At 46.5% G+C, this 19,450-nt stretch overlaps 1 protein-coding gene across 1 annotated transcript in view; it reads right to left on the reverse strand.

Annotated features, from left to right (window-relative positions):
- LOC119405817 (UV excision repair protein RAD23 homolog A-like) overlaps positions 1 to 17,742 on the reverse strand; it is a gene marked incomplete at its 3' end in the record, with an annotated part of 38,072 nt that extends 20,330 nt beyond the window's left edge. Inside the window, 3 exon segments of the mRNA XM_049419293.1 lie at positions 7,551 to 7,629; positions 11,858 to 11,866; positions 17,565 to 17,742. Coding sequence (XP_049275250.1) covers positions 7,551 to 7,629; positions 11,858 to 11,866; positions 17,565 to 17,621 — 145 coding nt within the window.
- Positions 17,743 to 19,450: the final 1,708 nt, after the last annotated feature.

Genomic DNA, 19,450 nt, shown 5'->3' on the forward strand with positions numbered 1-19,450 from the left:
AAATATAAAAAGTCCACCCTTATAACCTGCCAGTCAAGCAGGCCTCGCGCACGAAAAAAAATTGTTTTTGGATACCTGGCTGGGACTCAGGGAGAACTGTTTCATGAGGCCTTATTTTGCAGATCACCTATTGCTGAACGCGGCTTTAAACCACAATTTGAAGAGAATAGTAATATAATAATATCTGGGGTTTGGCGTCCCAAAACCACCATATGATTATGAGAGACGCCGTAGTGGAGGGCTCCGGAAATTTCGACCACCTGGGTTCTTTAACGTGCACCTAAATCTAAGTACACAGCCCTCAAACATTTTCGCCTCCATTGAAAATGCAGCCGCGGCGACCGGGATTCGATCCCGCAACCTTCGGGTCAGCAGTTGAGCGCCATAACCACTAGACCACCGTGGCGGGGCGAAGAGAATAGTAATCGAAAGCGCTCCACATCTAGGACGGTCTGCTTCCATCGACATCAGAAATCGGATATCAGACATTTTAAGGAACACTGAAAAATCGGGACGCAAGAGGCGAAGGCGGCAACACAAGCTCTCACTAACAATAGTTGTTGGTGAGCGCTTGTGTTGTTGCATTCGTGTCTTGTGTCCTTGTTTTTTAGTGCTTTCTTTAGAATGTCGTACTAACTCACCCAACAATCAACCCTTCCAGGATATCCGACAAACTGCTTGTACCATTTCTTAGGCTTAGGTATGGACTGCGACTCTGGACTCGTCATCACGGCGAAAGAAATTATTGTGAAAGTGGCTACAATTTATGCTTCAATGTCAGCAACTGTGATTTTGAGCGCATTCGTCATGCCGTAGAATCATTTTTATTGGCGCAACTTCTTGTCATATTAAGAAAAGTAATGCAAGACATGTGAAGAGAGTCATTTTTGCAACAGCGCAAGCACTTCATTGTCATGCAAGAAATCAACAATTTATGTTGAAATCTCGGCAATTCTGATTTTGAAGTGATCATGCTGCAGATATTTACATTTTCACCAAAAGGCTTTGGCACTTAGTCATTTAAATAAAAATGTCAAAGTGGTTTTCACACATGCATGGCTACTTTTGGCCAGTTTTACTGCCCTTGGTTCAAGGTGGCTACTTGCTGGCTAGTTTTTCCAATTTTTTGGCTATTTTTTGTCTTTTCGACCTGGCAACCTTGACCTAATGTGTTACTGTTGCACTTAAAATAGTACTGGCATGTAAATTTTACGTCTTGTTTTTTCCATCTTAAGAAGTAGCTAACAGCCTCTTATCCCACTTGAAACTACGTTTGCTGATACGTTTGCTCGAACTTGCGATGGTTAATTATTCGGACATGTTTCTATTCGCCCGGAGATCGAGCGGAGTCGCCGTCTGGCAGCTTGTGACTGAACCACACCTAGTGTGGATAGCGCCCTGCGTCATCTGCTAGCCGCGGCGTGTTTGCAAGCGCACATACGTCATGCAAGTCCTCGAAAGGCAGTTTGTTCCGTTGTGTTAGCACAAGCTTAACTTCGTGTACGTATAGACCTTTTCGCAGGAGAGAAAAAAATGCTGCCATGCTGGGCTGTGCGCGGCAGTACAAAGGCTGACGTCACAGCCTCGGCAGTGCATTTTTGGGGGGTCATGGCTATTTAGCGCAGCCCTGAGAGAATTATGGAGGTGCCCAGAGAGCCGTCTGTGAAAAGGTCTATAGCCATCACCATGTACAGAAGCATTTGGCCTTGCCAGGTTGCATATGCATTGTAATAAGACCAGTGAGTGCAGTTGTGGAGAGTGCAGTGTGTGATCGTCGTACAGTGCGTTCGCCAGAATCATTGGGCGCCGCTTTGTGGTTCAAGCACATCGTAATGCACTTGGCGCTGTTCTGAACATGACGAGTAGCAAATATCGTATGAATGCAGTGTTTTGGCGACCCAGTGGTAAACAAAAACAAGGCTCTAAGCCATGCACTTGCGCGACTTTCATTTATCGGTTACGTGACGAGCTTTATGTGCTAAAGATGTCCTTTTATTGTATAGTCATGGTCACATTCCAACAAGTGAAGTCTGACTCTTCGGTACTCAAATATTCCCCTAAAAACAATAGAAAATTGGAAAAACACCGGTGTATTTCAATTTAGGTTTGCATTAAAAAGACCGGATGGCCTTACAAGCCTTTGTAATGCCTTAAAAATTAATGCCTTGTAAGTAGTGCCTTACAATCGTATCGTGGTAATTTCACACAAAACCTCTTTTTTATTTTTCAATATCTTGAGCTTTTGTGTGGCGTTATAGATTGGTGGAAGGCAGCAGACATCATTGGCTAGAAACAGACACACTTTTGTCCTATAAATTAACCGCATCTTTGTTGCATCACTGTCATGCAGGTAATCAATCGAAGAAAGCTCTGTGCTGAACTGTTACGTTTTTACACTGTTACTGGAATAAAAACAAGGGCGTACACGTGAAGCATATTCATAGCGCTAAAGCGCTGATAGCCACGTAGCTTTTCTCACTATATTTCTTATCAACTGTCCATATGTCATGGAGAACTGCAGAAAAAAAATACGGGCGTGTTTTGTGCACACAGTGCGCTAGGTGCTATTCGGTAGCCCAATAAGCAAGAAGTAAATATACGCAATTAGTTCAGCCACGCAACAGTAGTACGCAGTGGGCGGAACACAAGCTAAACATGTACAAATAAAACAGCAAAAAAACGTTATGAAGTGCAAAAACGCATACTATCACCGAAGACGAGTATCCTGTTCATTGGCAGGTTGTGCTTTCTCACAAATAATATTAACGTTCGGCGGGCTTCGTGCATCGATTCGGCAATGGAGAACGCACATATACCAGTAGGCTGCAGTCAACGCGTTTTATTCACCGGCAATCGGCTCAAACCGCTCACAGCGAAGCGCCACTGTGTAAATTTGTACACACGCCGCCGACCGCCTATCCACACTAACCCAGCGACAGTGCTGCCACCTGTAGCCCAATCTTAGGGCAAATAGCGCCCAGTCCCAGTTGCAGTTTTCGAGAGCGCTGAGGGAAGCGGGACCTAGCGTGGTTTGCAAACACTGCTGGTCATGTGAACATACATAGCAGTGACACACACACCATGCACACCACACACAGCGTCGTGTGCATGTGAGCACCGCATTGAAAACTGCGCGAGAGTTTGCATGCAAGTAGCATGGCAGCAAACACGAACTAGTGATGTAGGCAATTGTTGGTTGTCTACGCTCAAGCCAAGTTGATGCCGATGTTGTGAGGTGCTCTGTTTTGCATACATTGTGCAGCACAGCTGTGTCGCACCGTGCATGGCGTTGTGGCTTAATCAGGATGCCCACACGAGCACTGTTTCATGTGTGGACTAATTCTTTGTCCGTAATTGTGACTTTGGTGGCCTTACGATCAAGCTGCACGTTTTCACGTGCCAGCGGTGCGATTTCCAGTTTAGACACCGTCAAACCCAAGGCTCGGGCGTAGTTTGGCACTGTTTACGTCGATTTTATCCCAATGGCAAAGTAAATTCAATTTGGTGCACTTTGGCGCAGTTGGCACAGGAGTGGAATCCTTGGAAATATATCCTAATCTATATTAATCATTCATATTATGTAAATGATTGTGCGTAATCACACAAGTCTACCTCGCAAGTTTGAAATTTTGAAATTTTTTGAAGTTTGAAATTTTGAAGGAGACGTGCCACGGGCACGTCACCTTCAAAATTTTGTGTCAGCAACACAAAACTTAGGGACACTGAAGACAAAAATTGTTCTCAGATTGGTCGGGAAACTACTCTCTTGTGACACCAAAAGTGTCACTCTTGAAATGAAAAAAAAAAATGCTAGCAAGGAAACATACAAGGTTAACTACAGGGGGTGATGCCACCTTCGAGGTTCCTACTCCAAAACGTCACAGACTTTGGTGGTTTCTGCTAAGGCCTATTTAATTATTGCTGTGACTGAGTGATGAGACAAGGTAGCATTAACAACAACTGTTTAATGTGTGAAGAAAAGTAAGTAACGCGGCTGCAGGCTGGCTTTGCAGGCATGGTCTGAGAGGGTGCAGCCCTTCACAGTGTCTCATGTGACAGTTTCCCCAATCGCGTGGTGCGGATCCATAATACGGTGTGGCAACATACTCTCTCCTTGTGTTCTTTCAAGTGGCCCTTGTCACAGGTTAGGCCAACATGAGAGCTCTCATGACTTGTTCGCTTCTTGTTATTGCTGCAGATGTATGTTGGTACGTCGAGTGAGATTTCCAGCCATGCTCACTGCATACGAACGAAGCGCGTGAGCTGCTCCGTCAATGGTCCTTGTGGTTAGAGCACCGGGCAGGATGCAGATGACTGTCTGCAGTTGAGCAGGATCTCTCCCATAGGTCCTGTGTCACTGACTGTATTCTAAGCACCGTTTGAGCATGCAGGCTTTGTTTTGCTTCCTAAATGTCCTGGTGCTCCCGTATTCTTGGTGCCACGGGCACGTTGGTTTTTAGGTGCCTTCACTGAGGAGTTCCACAGGTGTGAAACCCTTTCCTGGGGTATCTGTATGAGCGAGCAGAGCCTTGTGTATGTTTGCTGATTTCTCGAGCAGCTGTTTAGCAGTCTGAACAGTTCTTTCTGTAGCGTCGTCGCTCTGAGGGAAGTAGGGGCTGCTGGTTATGTGACATCATCCCCATTGCTTCACAAACACGCTGAACTGTGCCGAAGCAAATTGAAGGTCATTGTCCGATCGTATGACCACCCACGGCTGCTGGATGAAAAAGCTGTACAGCCGGCCGCGTGCTCCGAAAGTGGCGTGACAGGGCTAGTTTATCGGACCACTGCTGCGGTGCCACCGGAGGATGTGCGGCGTGCTTGCAACAGTTATGCTTGAGCGTGTGCACCTTCATGTGACAATCGAAATCTTCCCTTAATGTCCATATAGTGTGAACACATCGGTTAGTTCCCGATATTGCTTGTAGATACCTGCAGCTCTTGTGGAATTTTCAGTGTTGCCCAAGATGCAACTTTGCACACTGATTGCTTTTTTGCAGAACTAATCGTGGGCATAATGGCACACATGCTCCTTTCTCTCTATGTTTTATGTTACCGGCCCACTGCACGTGTAGCTGCTGCCTTGCGCAAACTGCACCAGAATGTCTGAGAACAATCAAGATTATTTTAGGCCGTGCATCGGACTTCTTGCGTCTGGACTTTGGCACGCGAAACCCTCGATGATTGGCCTCACATGTGAAAATTTGTTCGCACTGTGCAGTTGCCACTGCTACACCACCCCTGTCGTTCAGAAACTCCCATCGTTAAGGCACGCAGTTAAAACGCTGCTGTAAACAGGTGCCTGTAGATTTTTGGGCCTGGAGCACTATGACGATGAAGCACAACATTACCATTGTAGTCGTACCATACAACTTGTAGTCTTTCGGAAGCAGTCACTCAACCCGTGATGTGCTGGACAACATGAGCAGATTTCATTTCTTTGTTCTTTCTTTCAATTTTCAACAAATTTTTTTGTATTCGATTCGATATTCAATATTTTTGGCCGCTATTTGGCACTATGTTAAGGATTTCCCGTAGCCTCACGCGGGGCCCCCAACCAACAGTAGCCTCCCGCTGGGTCCCCAAAGACGAAACATCTCAGCGTTGGGACACAAGTCCGTTTTCTACAGGGTCGTAAAGCGTCTCTCACAGCCCCCCACCGCAGGCACGCAGTCCTTCCCTCCTGTCAACGTAACTGTACACCACACCGCCCTCTCAGGCACGGCAGAAACCGCGCGACGGGGTTGTGGGGCTTTCCTGGAAAGGCATCTGGACTGCGCACGTGGTGTTCAACAAGTGGAAATGGAAGCAAAACAGAAGAATTACCACGAGGGTGAGAGAGTGGCCGGTGCGGGGGAACTTCGAAGACGAGGCAGAGACTTTCGAGACACGAACCAAGAAACACGTCTCAAGACAGTTGTAAATTCTGTAAATAAACTTCTTGTTCTAATTGTAATCGAAGCTTTCGTAACACTATTCGATTCGAGACTATATTTCACTATTCGCACACCCTTAATAATTTTCAAAGGGGAAAGCGCAAAGTATGCCGCTACGATTGCAAAGGATCACACGTGAAATATGTACTCTGTAGATACCCTTCCGGCACTGTGGTCAGCAGCACTGACCACTTCGTGGAAACTTTATTACAAGCAGCAATTTCTTTTTCATGTGTCCGCTATGTTCTTTGTAATCTCTTCTCAGAATTCTTGCGTAAAAATTGCATAAAAATATTTAAAACAGAGACAATTTGTGTGCTCAAAAGAATTAACCTCATGCTATCAGCGCTGGGCCACCACACCTGATGGAGAGCCACAGTGGTTCAAATTTGTGTTTTCAAGGACTCGGGATTGGCCTTCCGATTAAAAGAAAAGAAAAAAAAAAGGCGGCACTTGAAGAACCTATACAAATGTTGCTGCAGAAATGATACCCAAGTACGAGCCACAAAAGTATGGCTGTTTTTGCGCAAGGAAATAAAGAGGGAAGGGGTCCAGGGGATCGCTACTACGAACGATACTACGTGGGCATTGGTTGCCAGCGCAAACAGTCAAGAGACTGCCCCTCTGCAAGGGTGCACAATTCATAGCAATAATACTCCAAGTAGTGCTGCAGAAGCATAGCAACACACTCGCATATTGCAAAAAAAAAAAAAATCTGCCAAGAAAGATGAAAGTGTCTGTGGCACCCATTTCACACACATGCCATTATCTCACAATATTCGTGGGCCAAAGTACAGATATCTGAAACCTTGACCAAAAGTGGAATGAAAAGTTCACTGCGAGACCATTTCACAAGCTTTGCACGAGGCTGCCATGCTGCCACATAGGCCCTTTTCCCAAAGTAAGAACCTGCAACAACTTCTTCAAGAAACCCCGTGGCACGTCATATGACGGGAGCGATGTATACTGAGGCAGGTATCACATTTTGTTGTGTTGCATGCGATTTCCGTTTCTTCTACTCTACGCACGGATTTCTTTGTTGGCTGAGTGGAACCCAAGCGTGAGTGCAGTGAGCATGTTGCTGCCCAAGCAATGCGACGCTAGAAAGAAAGTCCCAATTAAAGAAGCGGAGAAAGGAACATTGTCTAAAAATTTGGCATCTCGAGGTATTCAATGGTTGTCAAAAACAAGCAGAGGGTGCAATGTCGACTCTACAGTACCAATTCTGCTGACTTGGCGCACCAATATGGCTATGACATCAGATACCAGAGCATGCCAAACGTCCGCTTGTGCGTCACCAAAGGAGCCACAGAGCACAGCGGCCATGGAAACGCCATGATAGCTTGCACGAGCACGTGAAGAGAAGCTCACATCGTGTCGTGACATCGGGGTACAGTAGAAAATGAAACTGTCCCTTGAAAGCATGCTGTAAATAATTTTTTAGCGTGCACTCACACTTACCAGTACTTGAGGGCTTGGCCTTTCATTTGATGCAAGAAAGTAACCATAAAAGTTTTCGCGTTCAAGAAGGGCCAGTTGGTACCACATGCAGAACTGCATGTGCTCTCCTGCACAACAGCCTGAGAGTGAAGATAACAGGAAACTACGACTTACCTGCATATATAAGTTTTTGGCAGTGTGCGGGGTAGTCCTTGCCTTTCTTCTCTTCTATCCTTTCTTTGAATACTTTCACCTGGACGAGAGGAGGAGCCCAATGTAAGTGCAAAGTTCCTTTTCTAGGCAATGGTTGGCAGGACAAGTCTCAATATGAAAAAAAAAAGAACAAAAAAAAAAAAAAAACAGGCCAGCGCAAAAAGCGCAGCACAGTCACAGCGAAAACTGGAAGAGTGGTATTTCTAGAGCTCTTTATAAACTCTCTTGGAGCTACTAATACAAGTACACTAGCAAGGTACCCACTACGCCATAAATCATAATATTTGTGAAGTTGGGAAGCACCCACTACGCCATTATTCATCATTCTGCGGAGAAGCGAGGCACCGGCTACACATCTGTAAGGCATTATGTGCACTTTGTTGATGCAATGGCTGATGACAAAGAATTATGACTGAGCCTTTTGTAATGGGTTGGAAGCTCTAAACGACCCACTAGTTATGTAATTCGTATTGTGTGACGGCCAGTCGTTATTTCACTCTCCCACCACGTTATATAACATATATGTTAACGTGAGAAAAAGAGCGAGAGAGAGGGAAAGAACTTTATTAAGACCCCGAGGAAATAGATCATGGGGGCCTTTTGGGCTTCCTTGGCAACCAATAGAAGTGCACTTGGGAGGAACCCACTACGCTATAAATCATAACTTTTTAAGAATGTGGGGGTGCTATATCACCCTGTAAAGGCGACTGCCGTAGCTTGGGCGCGGCCGCTGTGTTTGGAACGCACGTGCTTGGCGTAAGCCGAGGCGTTCGTCCAAGGTCAGTGATGCGCTTTGCTGTAACCCGAGTTTAGCGCGGTGGCGCCGGCATCGCCGCCGCGAATTTAGGCCGGCGCATAGAAACAGGTGTGAATCTCTCTTTTTGGGGTGTGGCAGCGCGCGCGGGTGGACGTCTCCTCGCGGTGGGTCCGGGGACGGTACCGCGGCTCGCTGCCCTCGAACCCTCGTGGTGAGTCGTGCATCTGCGGCGCCGCATTTGTATTGTATTATGTTGTCTTATTTTATGTTTTATCTATGTCTTATGTTATATTGTACTGTATGTCTTATACCATCTTGAGTGTGCGTTATATGTTTCCCAGTATTCATTGTTAGCGTGTTACTTGTTTACTAATTCGGCCGGCGAGCTCGCCTTATGTAAAGAAGTATGTTGATAAACTTCAGTGTTTTGTTGCCCGACCGCGTGAACTGCCTCCATGTGTTCCGAGGGCGGCGGCGGTTATATCGCATCAGACCCCACAAGAAGTAGGGAAGCAGCCACTACGCCATTTTTCATCATTCTGCAGAGAACTGTGGTACCCGCTAAACGCCTATAAAGCATTATGTGCACTTTGTTGACACTGTGCCTAATGGCGATGAAGAATTATGGCAGAGCCCTTTGTAACGGCTTGGAAGCATTCACCAACCTACTCGTTGTGGAATTCATATTGTGTGACGCCTGGTTACAGAATTCACGTTGTGTGACGCCTGGCTGTTCTTTTACTCTTCTACCACACTATATTACATATGTTAGTGTGATTCGTCCCCAACATGAAGCCTCTATAGGGTCTTCTCGCAAATCAGTTTCAAGCACTGGCATGGCTGAGGTAGAATACTGGGCTTCCACACAGAGGGCCCATGTTCGAACCCCGTTCCATCCTGGATATTTTTTTTTTGTTTAAATTTCGCGCGATAGCAGTTACGGACACCGGCAGTGGCAGACAACTACGGCGCCAAAAACGGCCTTTGTTGTGACCTCATAACAGCTTTTGCTGTAAAACACATTTTAACGACGCAGCGTTGACAAGAAACTAATAGAGGGGGGGGGGGGGGACAATTTGCTGTTTTAAGAGAGTTGATTGTTGGGCAAGTTGGTACACAGTTACCCTCAAAGAAAGCCACTGAAACGTGGAGATAGGAAAAAAACTGAGAGGCAGAAGGCAGAGAAAATTATGTGTGGCACGGCAAAAAAACCTCAGTCATGGAAAAAACCACCTTCTTAGCGTGGAGTAAGGAGAGGTTGTTGTGAGATATGGCATGTCAAGCCATATCTCACCTGTGCTGCTGGGGTGGTACAGGATTTGTATAAGCCTTGGAAAAATATATTTATTAGAGATATTGCTAAAATGTCTCAAAAGCCTTAAAAAAAATTAGCATAGCTTGCACTGGAGTCGCAATGCTAAAGAGACATCGGAGCTGACGGGCACTATGTAGTCCTGGCTTTTGCTGTTTTGCGAAGTTTTGCAAATTTTCCCCGTCCTTTTTCCTCTATTACTTCTTCTCTCTGTCTTTGTCTTTTTTTCTCCGTTTATTTATATTCATTTGTTTATTTCTCTCTTTCTCTCTAGTTTTCTATTTCATCCCTTTCTCTCTATTTCTTCATCCTTTCTATCCTTTTCTCTATCTCTCGCTCTATTTCTTTATCTCTCTTCCTTTCTCTCATTCTGTCTGGCTACGCTTTACTCACTCCCCTCCCCCTTTCCCTCATCCTCACATCTCTCCTCCCCACGCGCACTTCCCTTTCCCATCCCTTGCTACACTACACAAGGCTAGGCTATGCTCTGCTAGTGTGCCTGGCATAAGTCGGCAAAAAATGTGGAGCTCACTCAGACTCACTCACGAAACATATCTTGCCCTTAGGGCTCACTGCGAAACCAAAACTGCGACTGGGAGCTATAAAATAGTCTCCAAATAATTAACAGTCACGCGATCGAGCAGACAAGCTTTCCAGCCTTGATAAGTGGGTCATTAACTACTTATTGCAACAGAAAAAACAAGATGCAAAATTTCGGTGTCAGTGCTCCTGCAACGCGCAGAGCTCCGATATTGAGTTCTCGTTAATTTGTGGCAGCACAGTGAGGTTTGCTGACCGTTCGGCAATGGATGACAAAAGAAACAGCCACATTTTCTTGGTCCGAAAGTATCGCCAACGACATCAGCTCAGCCTCTCCGTGGCCTCTCCTTATGGAGACGCTAGCAGACGATTCCGCGATGGTGCCCAACAAAAAATGGCGGGCGCGCCCAGTGTTGCCGGAGCACCAAGCACTAAGAATCAAAAAAAGCTTGTGAATCGGAGAAGACGGCAATGGCTGTTGGGACGTTGCCTCTTACATCGCCTAAAAAAGATTGGCAGAAAATACAACGTGAATGTAATATGTTCCATCAAAAGAAAACTTAGCCGTGTGTGCCCTGCGGTTGGGCGTATATATAGCAAGAAAGTAACAACACATGTAGGACAATTAGGACATTGTGTAAATGTTCAACTCCGTGAACATCATTCTTCTTTAAAATGCAGACCAAGTAGCCACCTGTCCCTTCATTGCGCAGAATGCAAATGTACCTCTTGTTTTGATGACACAACCATATTATTTCAACATGGTGATCGAACAGCTAAGAGGCAGCCGAAGCTTTTTTCATTGCAAGATTGGGAGATAAGTGCATAAGCCACCCATCTTTATCCCTGTCGGATAAGGAACTAGCTTTGCTGGTTTCAGGGTTGTAAGCGGTGAAAGTGAATTGTAGATTAGTTTTTGCTGTTGGACGGAGTCCTTGCGCATGAGCAGTTGTATGTACAGTACAGTCCACTGTTACAGGGAACACTCCAAAGAACACCTTTCATTTTGCTGGCCCTCTAACAGGAAGCGGACAAGGAAACATTGTTCATACACTGCACGAGTCTGTCAAAAAGAGCCTGAACTGGCAACCACCAGTAGTTTTATGCAAATCTAAGCCACTATGTTTTTGCAAGAGAGCGAGATCCAAACATGCCCTGCATGCAAGTGTTCCCTTTAACAGTGGACCCGTCTGTATATACCGTAAAATCCCGAGCAAGCGGCCCCCCCCCCTCCATTTTTCTGGAGATTTGAAATATCCGCCAAGGACCGGACAAGCACCCCCTGCTTTCCTGCCATTTTCCCTGCTTCATTCATTGCTTTTATTCGCTTGACGAGCGCTAGTAACAACAGTGAATGCATGCCTATTCAGTAACGCATTTCATTGGAGGCACGCGCAACTCTTCCGCCGCCATCTTGAATTTTGATCCGTGACCCCTGCTTGAGTGTCCATCAATCATTTCCAATGAACTAGAGCCACTGTGGTACGATTCTCAAACAAGCACTATGACAAACTGGGATCCCAGTCGTTGTGACTGACAACCAACCTTATTCACAGCAGAATACTTCCTGTATGAGGACTGTCATCATCAGCCAAACTAGGCCCACAGGCCACACCCATATTTCTCCAATTAATCCAGTCCTGTGATTGTTGCGGCCACGTTATCCGCCTCGTGCGCTGCTGCTTTCAGTGGTACTGGTGGCGCCACCAACGGCGGACGGTGGCGATAGGTGGATCTGCGCGGCTCAGAGAAGCCGTGGGTAAAGCGCCTGTTACTCTCCGTTTTTCTATTCATGTTTCATTCTGGTTTGATATTTGTACTGCCGACGCTGCTCCACTAGACAACCATGCCGTCTGTTACGTCCATTGTTCTATATTATTTGTTTTAAAATGACAGGCCCGTTTTTTAATGCGTGCGCGCGATGCACTGCGTACGTTTCTTACGTGCATGTGTCCAAGTTGTTTGCGTGATCTGTTAACACAGATGAAATAAAAATTGTTGCAGTACAAAACAGCATTCTTGTTTTATTGAACACCCCAAACAGTACAACAATGACTATTACGGCTGTATGCCTGCTTAAGAAACGCACAAAAGACACGCGATTTTATCTTCGCCCAACACTCGTAGCACTCAACTAGGCCAAGAAAACCAAAATCTAACTTGCTGAACGTTTTAACAGCCGTCACACAGCTGCATAATAATGCGTGAAAGTACTGTAGCAAATGACCAACAAACATTCACACAGCGTTTTTTTTTTTGTTCACAGACCGTATTAACATATCAGGAAGTTCTAACTGCATTGCAATCACATATTTCGGAATATCTAATCACTTTCACCATTGAAGCCACAATCCTCTAACACATGCGCTTTAAATTGAGCATGGCATTACTCAGACTTATACAGGAAATGCGCACCCGTGGCATTACTCAGATTTATATAGGAAATGTGCACGCGTGCAATGTATCTCGTATGCTAGATTCTCCTTTGGTACGTGCAGCTCAAAATAAAATGCGATTCTAGAAGTAATGTTCGTGGAGTAGCGAGCATATAGCAGAACAACTACTTACAGCTTCACTTACCTTTGCCAAAACGGTATTCCAATTGCAATTCAATATTAACCGACGCAACAACGATAACAACACGCCTGTTGCACACAGGCGTACAAGGTTGACGCTCGAGGCCAAGCGCGGTATTTTAAGTGTAGCACAATCGTGCGCGTACAGTACGCTAGAATATTCTGGCACAATGTCGTCAAGCTTGCAGTCACTTCAGCGGTTCCCACGATGTAGCACCAGTTGACGTCCTCGCGTCATCAAACTGCTACGACGCCGAGAACTACACACACAGCTGACTTGGAAAAACGCGGTCTTGCAGGAGGCCATCTTGTCCCGCAACCAACGGACAAAAGTACACAACTGAGGCGTCTGAAACATTGCCGTTGATGAGATGGCAGCTGAACGAAATCAGGGCTCGTCATCCGACGTGTGGCCACCGCCTTAACACAATATTAACGTTGCAACGTTCAAGGAAGACGCGACGAGCCCAGCCGGTCTTGTCGGGTACGCTACAGCACAGTGCACAGCGCGCGCTCTCACGGCCACCGAAAGAAATAAAAGAAAGTGGAGAGAGGAGTTAGCTTGGAGCATGGCCAGTCGGTGGAAGCAAGAGGACGTGTTGCGTCGTCGGTGTGGCGTATTGTCGAGAGATGGCGCTAGTTTGTTTTTGCGCAACAAAATCGCAAACTTGATTCAAAATGCATGGGATCCTATGGGGGGTTGGGAGAGGGCACATCTTCCTTTCTCCTCGCTAGTCACCAGGGGACCCGAGCGGTGGCGCCACCATACCGATGCACGAGGCGGATATCCACAACCTCCTTCATCTCGCCGCTCTCTCATGTGCTTGCCTTTTGTTGAAATCCACTCTGTTACACTTAATGACCTTGCCTTCTTGCTGCATGACCCTGTGCACACTCCTTCCTCCTGGATGTCTTAATAGACCTTATGCAAAATTGCTGCCATCTGTCGGAGGTTTGACGAAGCTACCGCTTTGGCACCATGTTGAAGGCTTGTGTACGAATCTTATTGCTGTCACTGCTATAACTTCTTGCTTGTATCTGCTTTGATAGTAAGCGATCGGAGCATAAAAATGTCAAGACGAGTGTGTAGTGGCTGTACACGTTACCGGCATTTCCTAGTCATTACGTTGACAATTATTACGTGTAAAGAACTGCCTCACAATGAGAAGAAGGTGCATGTTTGTCACTGAGTCACATGTAAGCCTGTCGTCGTTGTGAACGAAGCTTAGCGCTACGTCTAAATGTCATGTTTGTAGTGTAGGATGGTTGGGAGGAGGCTTTAGCGCGCGACACGGCTAGGTACAGCAATGACGGTAAGAAAGTGCTGTTGACCCATTTCAAAGTGTATTTCATAAGGGACAGCCTACGTTGACCAGATGTATTGTGCATTTATACTTAAATAAAACGTTGTCCTCTTTTTTATTTTTGAAGCTAAAAGTCATTCGCTGTTGTTGTGGCCGACGGATGTTATGTACAGAATTACCGCACGGTTAAAATGTAAAAAAATTCCGCTTCTTACGCACGTGAAAAGTGAACATCAAACGTGTTAGTTGCTCCAAGAAGTAGGTGCGGTTAGCTGGTATTTTACTGAATATCCTTTCGACGTGTGCTCGTAAATAACACGATACGCTAAGAATGTTTGCGTTCACATCATCCCTTTCGGGGCCTACTAGCACCTTACAATTTCAACCCATTTCCGAAGGCACTTTTGAGTCGCCAACTGAATGCTTGCGAAAGACCAATGGTAGCGCACCCACGGTCGAGTGCAACACATTTGCCGGAACAGCATTTTTAATTTTCTTTTTCAGCTTCATCAAAAAGCGCCACACAAGCATCTGTTAACATTTCGTAGCACACAGGGGTGGATACAGGTTTTTTCTTAAAGGGTGGTCAGCTTCTGGGAGAGCTTGATATGTGCTCTTAGGGTGTAAAATTAAAAATAAAGTAAAGGGGCGGGGGGGTCAGGCGATTCGAGCCGCTCCTCCGAATTTCGCAGTGATAGCACATGAAATGCTTGAAAAATAGCCACAGTGAAGCAATACACATGCAAAGCATCCCACCAAAATCTACCTTGTTAAAATCCACACTCGAAAACAAACTTTGAACACGTTCCAGCACAATCGGTCCATTCACTAAGAATCGATGACGCACTCTAGCTACCTGTTAAACATTTAATTCTTATTGTAAAGTAATAAACAAAGTAATGGTGTCAACAGCAGCGCAGGCATGCAGCTTTGAAGCTCGTACACGAAGCCGGTTTGTCTGTGCCTGCAAGCACACGGCGCAAAAACTGTGGTTCCGGCATGACACGAAAGAGCATTCTCTGATGAGTGCCGATGCTGTCACATACCGCATCTATTAAGAACTGCGAACGTAATCACGGCGTTAGTCGTAAGCAGTAGCCGGAGCAACAGAACGATCTGCCGCTTGTCGTGGGCCACGAGGAAATCTAATAACAAAGAGGTTGGCTTCCTGTACACCTTTTTTTCAGGATCCCAATTTCCTCAATCTGAGCAACACGGCACACGAAAATATGTCGGCACTGCTGTTCCTCAGCCGCCACACGTCGATACGTACGCTCCATATGTGCACATACGGAGCGCGCTTAGCCTTCAATATGGCACACGGCGGCCAGTAGATGGCAGCAGATTTTGCATAAGGTATATTGCAATGTAGTATTAAAGGTCCCGTCTTTGCATACACCTTCAATGATCTGCAGGTGTGTGTGCCAGCTACACAAAAGCTGTAAAGATTTCTTTTATTGTGTTCTACGCAATGCAAGCTATTCCCCAAACTCAACTGGAGACTGTTCAAGCTGCCTGTGCGGCAATGCCTACCCGCCAAAACTGTAGACTAGCTTGGTGCCCTTTGAAGTATGATAAATGTCGTTAAGTAATGATTCGGGAAAAAAGCTGCTGTTACACAGACCTGCGCTGCAGTAGCTGGGAGGGGGTGTGTGTTTAAAGCACCCCAAAATTTTTCAGTTTTGCATGTGTATATATACACGCACCCACACAAACGCATACCCAAACACACAAAAAGTATGGCTGAACACACCCCCCCCCAAAAATATTGCTCGCTACGCCTCTGCATATCTGTCCATTTATTTGCAAACACCACAAAAACATGTACAAATAAAGGAAAACTGCAGCTCGTTGAAAGTCTGTGTACATGCAAACTTATGGCTGACGAAAAGGTGTTAACAGTGTATACAATAGGTAATGGAACAAACAGAGGAAGGAGCACTGTGTCTTTCATTTGAGCAGCAGACATCTTTTTGCCACGACATAAGTCGTCTTGCATGGCTTGCTGTATGTGCTTGGCTTTATGTGCACAAACCTTATAAGATCGGTGTTTGCCGCTCGTATGTTGTCTTCCCTTTTAATGAACCAGTGGCAAGCGCCCAATTTCTGTCGCACACTCGGGGTTTTTGCATACACACAGACATGGCCTAGCATATACAGCTTTGATGTCAAAAACATTACAATGTTCACTGCGCATGCTTCTAAGCAAAATGCTGGCAGACAGGCCACAATGGGTTACATGCAGTCCTCGAACAGAAGACGGCCACAAGGCGAGTGTGTCATGCACGGCTAGCACAGGCATGGGGCACTTGACTGCGCATCGCGGGGTGGGCATCTGAAAACATCGTGACTGGCGAATTCCGACAAAGGGCTGTGTGTCGATGTCAAATTTATTGTGCAGAGTCGACAGCTTGTAATGTTCATATTATTTAAAGCAGCGCAAATCACAGGACAGATGAAGGTTGACACAACGAACGCTTGAACATGCGTTCGTTGTGTCACATCTTGTCCTGTCATTTGCGCTGCTTTAAATAATATGCATGCCAAATTGTTTACACGACGTCTGTGATTTAGGCGACTATGCGGCGCCAATACGCGCTACGCTACGCGGGCATTGGGGTTCACGTTGGCTTCGGTGCCCGTGTATTGGCGGCTTCAGAAAGAACAGAAAAAAAAAAAACGCACCTGTGTGAAATGCACCGTCACTATCAGGCGCGTTCCGCGATTCTCCTCAGCGGCTTCGCGCAAGCAGCCACCGTTTTCAGAGGGGACCACTCTCCCGACTAGCCGATGCGCGTCTTTTCCCCGATTGAGAAGACTTCGAACGGCCGCGCTATTTTCGGACACGCTGAAGATTTTTCGGAATGTTTTTTTCCCCTCGGAACACTTCTGCCAGCCACGCTCGCAAAGAGTACACATTTCGACGAGTAGAACGGGCACACCGGTGTCGAGCTATGCGGCTGGAAAAACGGCCGCGCGAAGACGCCAGTCACGATCCGCTTGCTCAATGCGACGTTTTTGTTAACCCATACGCGTCGTGCATGAATCAGCGATTTAACGGACTACTGGTGGCGTGCCCGCTTGCGACAGACGCGAATAGCAGCACTGGTGCCACCATATTAGACTACATTAGGGGCACGATTATTTAGTGAGGCAGCAGTAGCTGCGACAGCCTCTTGAGGGGTGGCGACGCGGCGTTAGGGCATTCGCGGCTGCAGTTGGCCGCGAAACGCGTCACAGTGCCGCTCAGCGATCACCGCTGGATACCTTCATACACAGATCGCAAAACGCAGTACATTTCGCGAGCGTTCCTACGAAACCAAAGAAACATCCACCGCAAGCCGTTTAGGCCTAGGTCGCCCGTCTCTGTCAAGACATCGGAAAAAAAGAAAAAAAAAAAAAAGCGCGTCACAACATATCACACTAGGGGGACCGTCGCTGGTGCGGAGCCGACAGAGCAGAATGACCGGGCTTACCGTTTCTGACGGGGTCCACTTCAATTTTGAACGTCTGCTGCTGTAATGTCTTGAGGGTGACGATCATGATCGCCGATCTTTCAGGCAGCCACGGCGACGTGAAGGCTTTAGTTGGACGCGATTTAAAACTCGACCCCTTGGAGACCGACTCTCGCCAGGAGAGTACAGCTCGACCCAGACGCAGTGCCGTACTCGCGTGCTGCGTGAGCCTAGAAAACGACAGTTTCGCATGACTGCAATAGCTTGATCTAGCCAGCGCGCATCAGCAGTTAAAATAACCAGAAGTGAGAGAGAGAATAAACTTTTTATTCGCGAATGTACAGGAAATCTTCAGGGCATCGTCTCGTGCGCCGCGCGGTGCACGAGACGATCCCACACGAAAGTGCTATTACATTATAATGTAATAAACCTACAAAATATTAAATAAAAAGTGTTTTACGAGTTAGTTAATGTATATGTATTAATAATTACATATTACAAGCACTTTAAATCCGGGGAACGCTGCGAAAGGTAACAGTCGCCCGGAAGTGCTGTGCTCAAGCAGCCAATAGCGAAGCACCGAAACAGGATGTACATTGGTGACGTACTGCCGGTTGTTTTCAAGTGCTTTTTGACGCGCGCTTTTCGACGCGCTCAGAACAACCACAACAACTAACATGGCCAACGGCGACGTGCGCAACGCGTACAATGAGCGCCTCATTGACGTTGTTGAATGTGAACGAGCCTTATGGGATCTGAGAGATAGAAATTACAAGTCCCGCGCGGTCACTGATACGGCTTGACGGCACGTCGCAACAGTGATGGGATCCACAGGTGAGTTGTGATGTTTTAGTACAAGCGATGTAGTACACGCCTAACGAAGGCGTGCTGCGCTGTCGTTCGGCGCTGGCGTGGTGTACAATTTTCCGTGATTTATGCGCAGTTGCGGAAGTAAAAGCAAGATGGAAAAACTTGCGAGACACGTTCAGGCGTGTCCTTAAGGACCGGACTCGAGCGATGAAGAGCGGGGCGCCTGCTGACCATGTGCTGGACGACTCCATAAAACGGCTCTTTTTTACTCGGCTGATGTTCCTGAAGGTCACAATGGAAGGGACGCCGTAAGTTTGTAATCTACATTTTTACGTCAAACGTAGCGTGCAGAGAAGTTAACTTTAAGCACAGGCGTGAATTAAGTGAAATAAAATGTTCACATGAGTCGCAGCTGAAAACCTAGCGTTACATGTTGAAAATTGTGCTGAGAGACATACCACGTTTTACCTTATAGGACAAGTGGGAATTTGGAGCCCCTGCCTCCTCAGGAAACAACTCCATGTGATAATCAAACATCGGAGCAGCTTCTGGATGGCATGTACATGGAGAAGGAGGTCTCCACAAGTCAGGCCGTTGATCCCCGAGAGGCAGCAACAAGAGAACCATGTGGAGATGCGAGTGTGCGCCCACCACCACCAAAAAAAAAAAAAAAAAAAAAAAAACCCAGACGTTCAAAATATGACGAAAGATAGAAGGACTATTGAAGTTTATCACCGAGAAGCCAGACGAGCACGAACGGTTCGGTGCATTTCTAGCCGAGGTCATTTCGGGCATAGTACGCGAGATGGAAGACGCTAATGCGTGAAAGGTTCGAACTGCGAAGGTGAAACCCACCTTTGGCATGCTTGCTGGTCTGACATGCCAAAGCAGGTAAACTTGTCGTGAATTGAAGCAGCAAAAATTAAGGCGTATAATAACAAATGACAGCGTTTTCTAAAAATTTCTGGACCTGATCTATCGCGTGCGGAACGCTTAAGTCACTTTCACCGCAGTACATTTGTGTCGTGCAAAAAAAGTGCACTAATAAGATCTGCACGGGAGACAAATTTTGAGCGATCCCCCCCCCCCCCCCCCCCCCCCAATTGA

This window comes from Rhipicephalus sanguineus, chromosome 9, assembly GCF_013339695.2.
Source record: "Rhipicephalus sanguineus isolate Rsan-2018 chromosome 9, BIME_Rsan_1.4, whole genome shotgun sequence".
NCBI classification, from domain to species: Eukaryota; Metazoa; Arthropoda; class Arachnida; order Ixodida; family Ixodidae; genus Rhipicephalus; species Rhipicephalus sanguineus.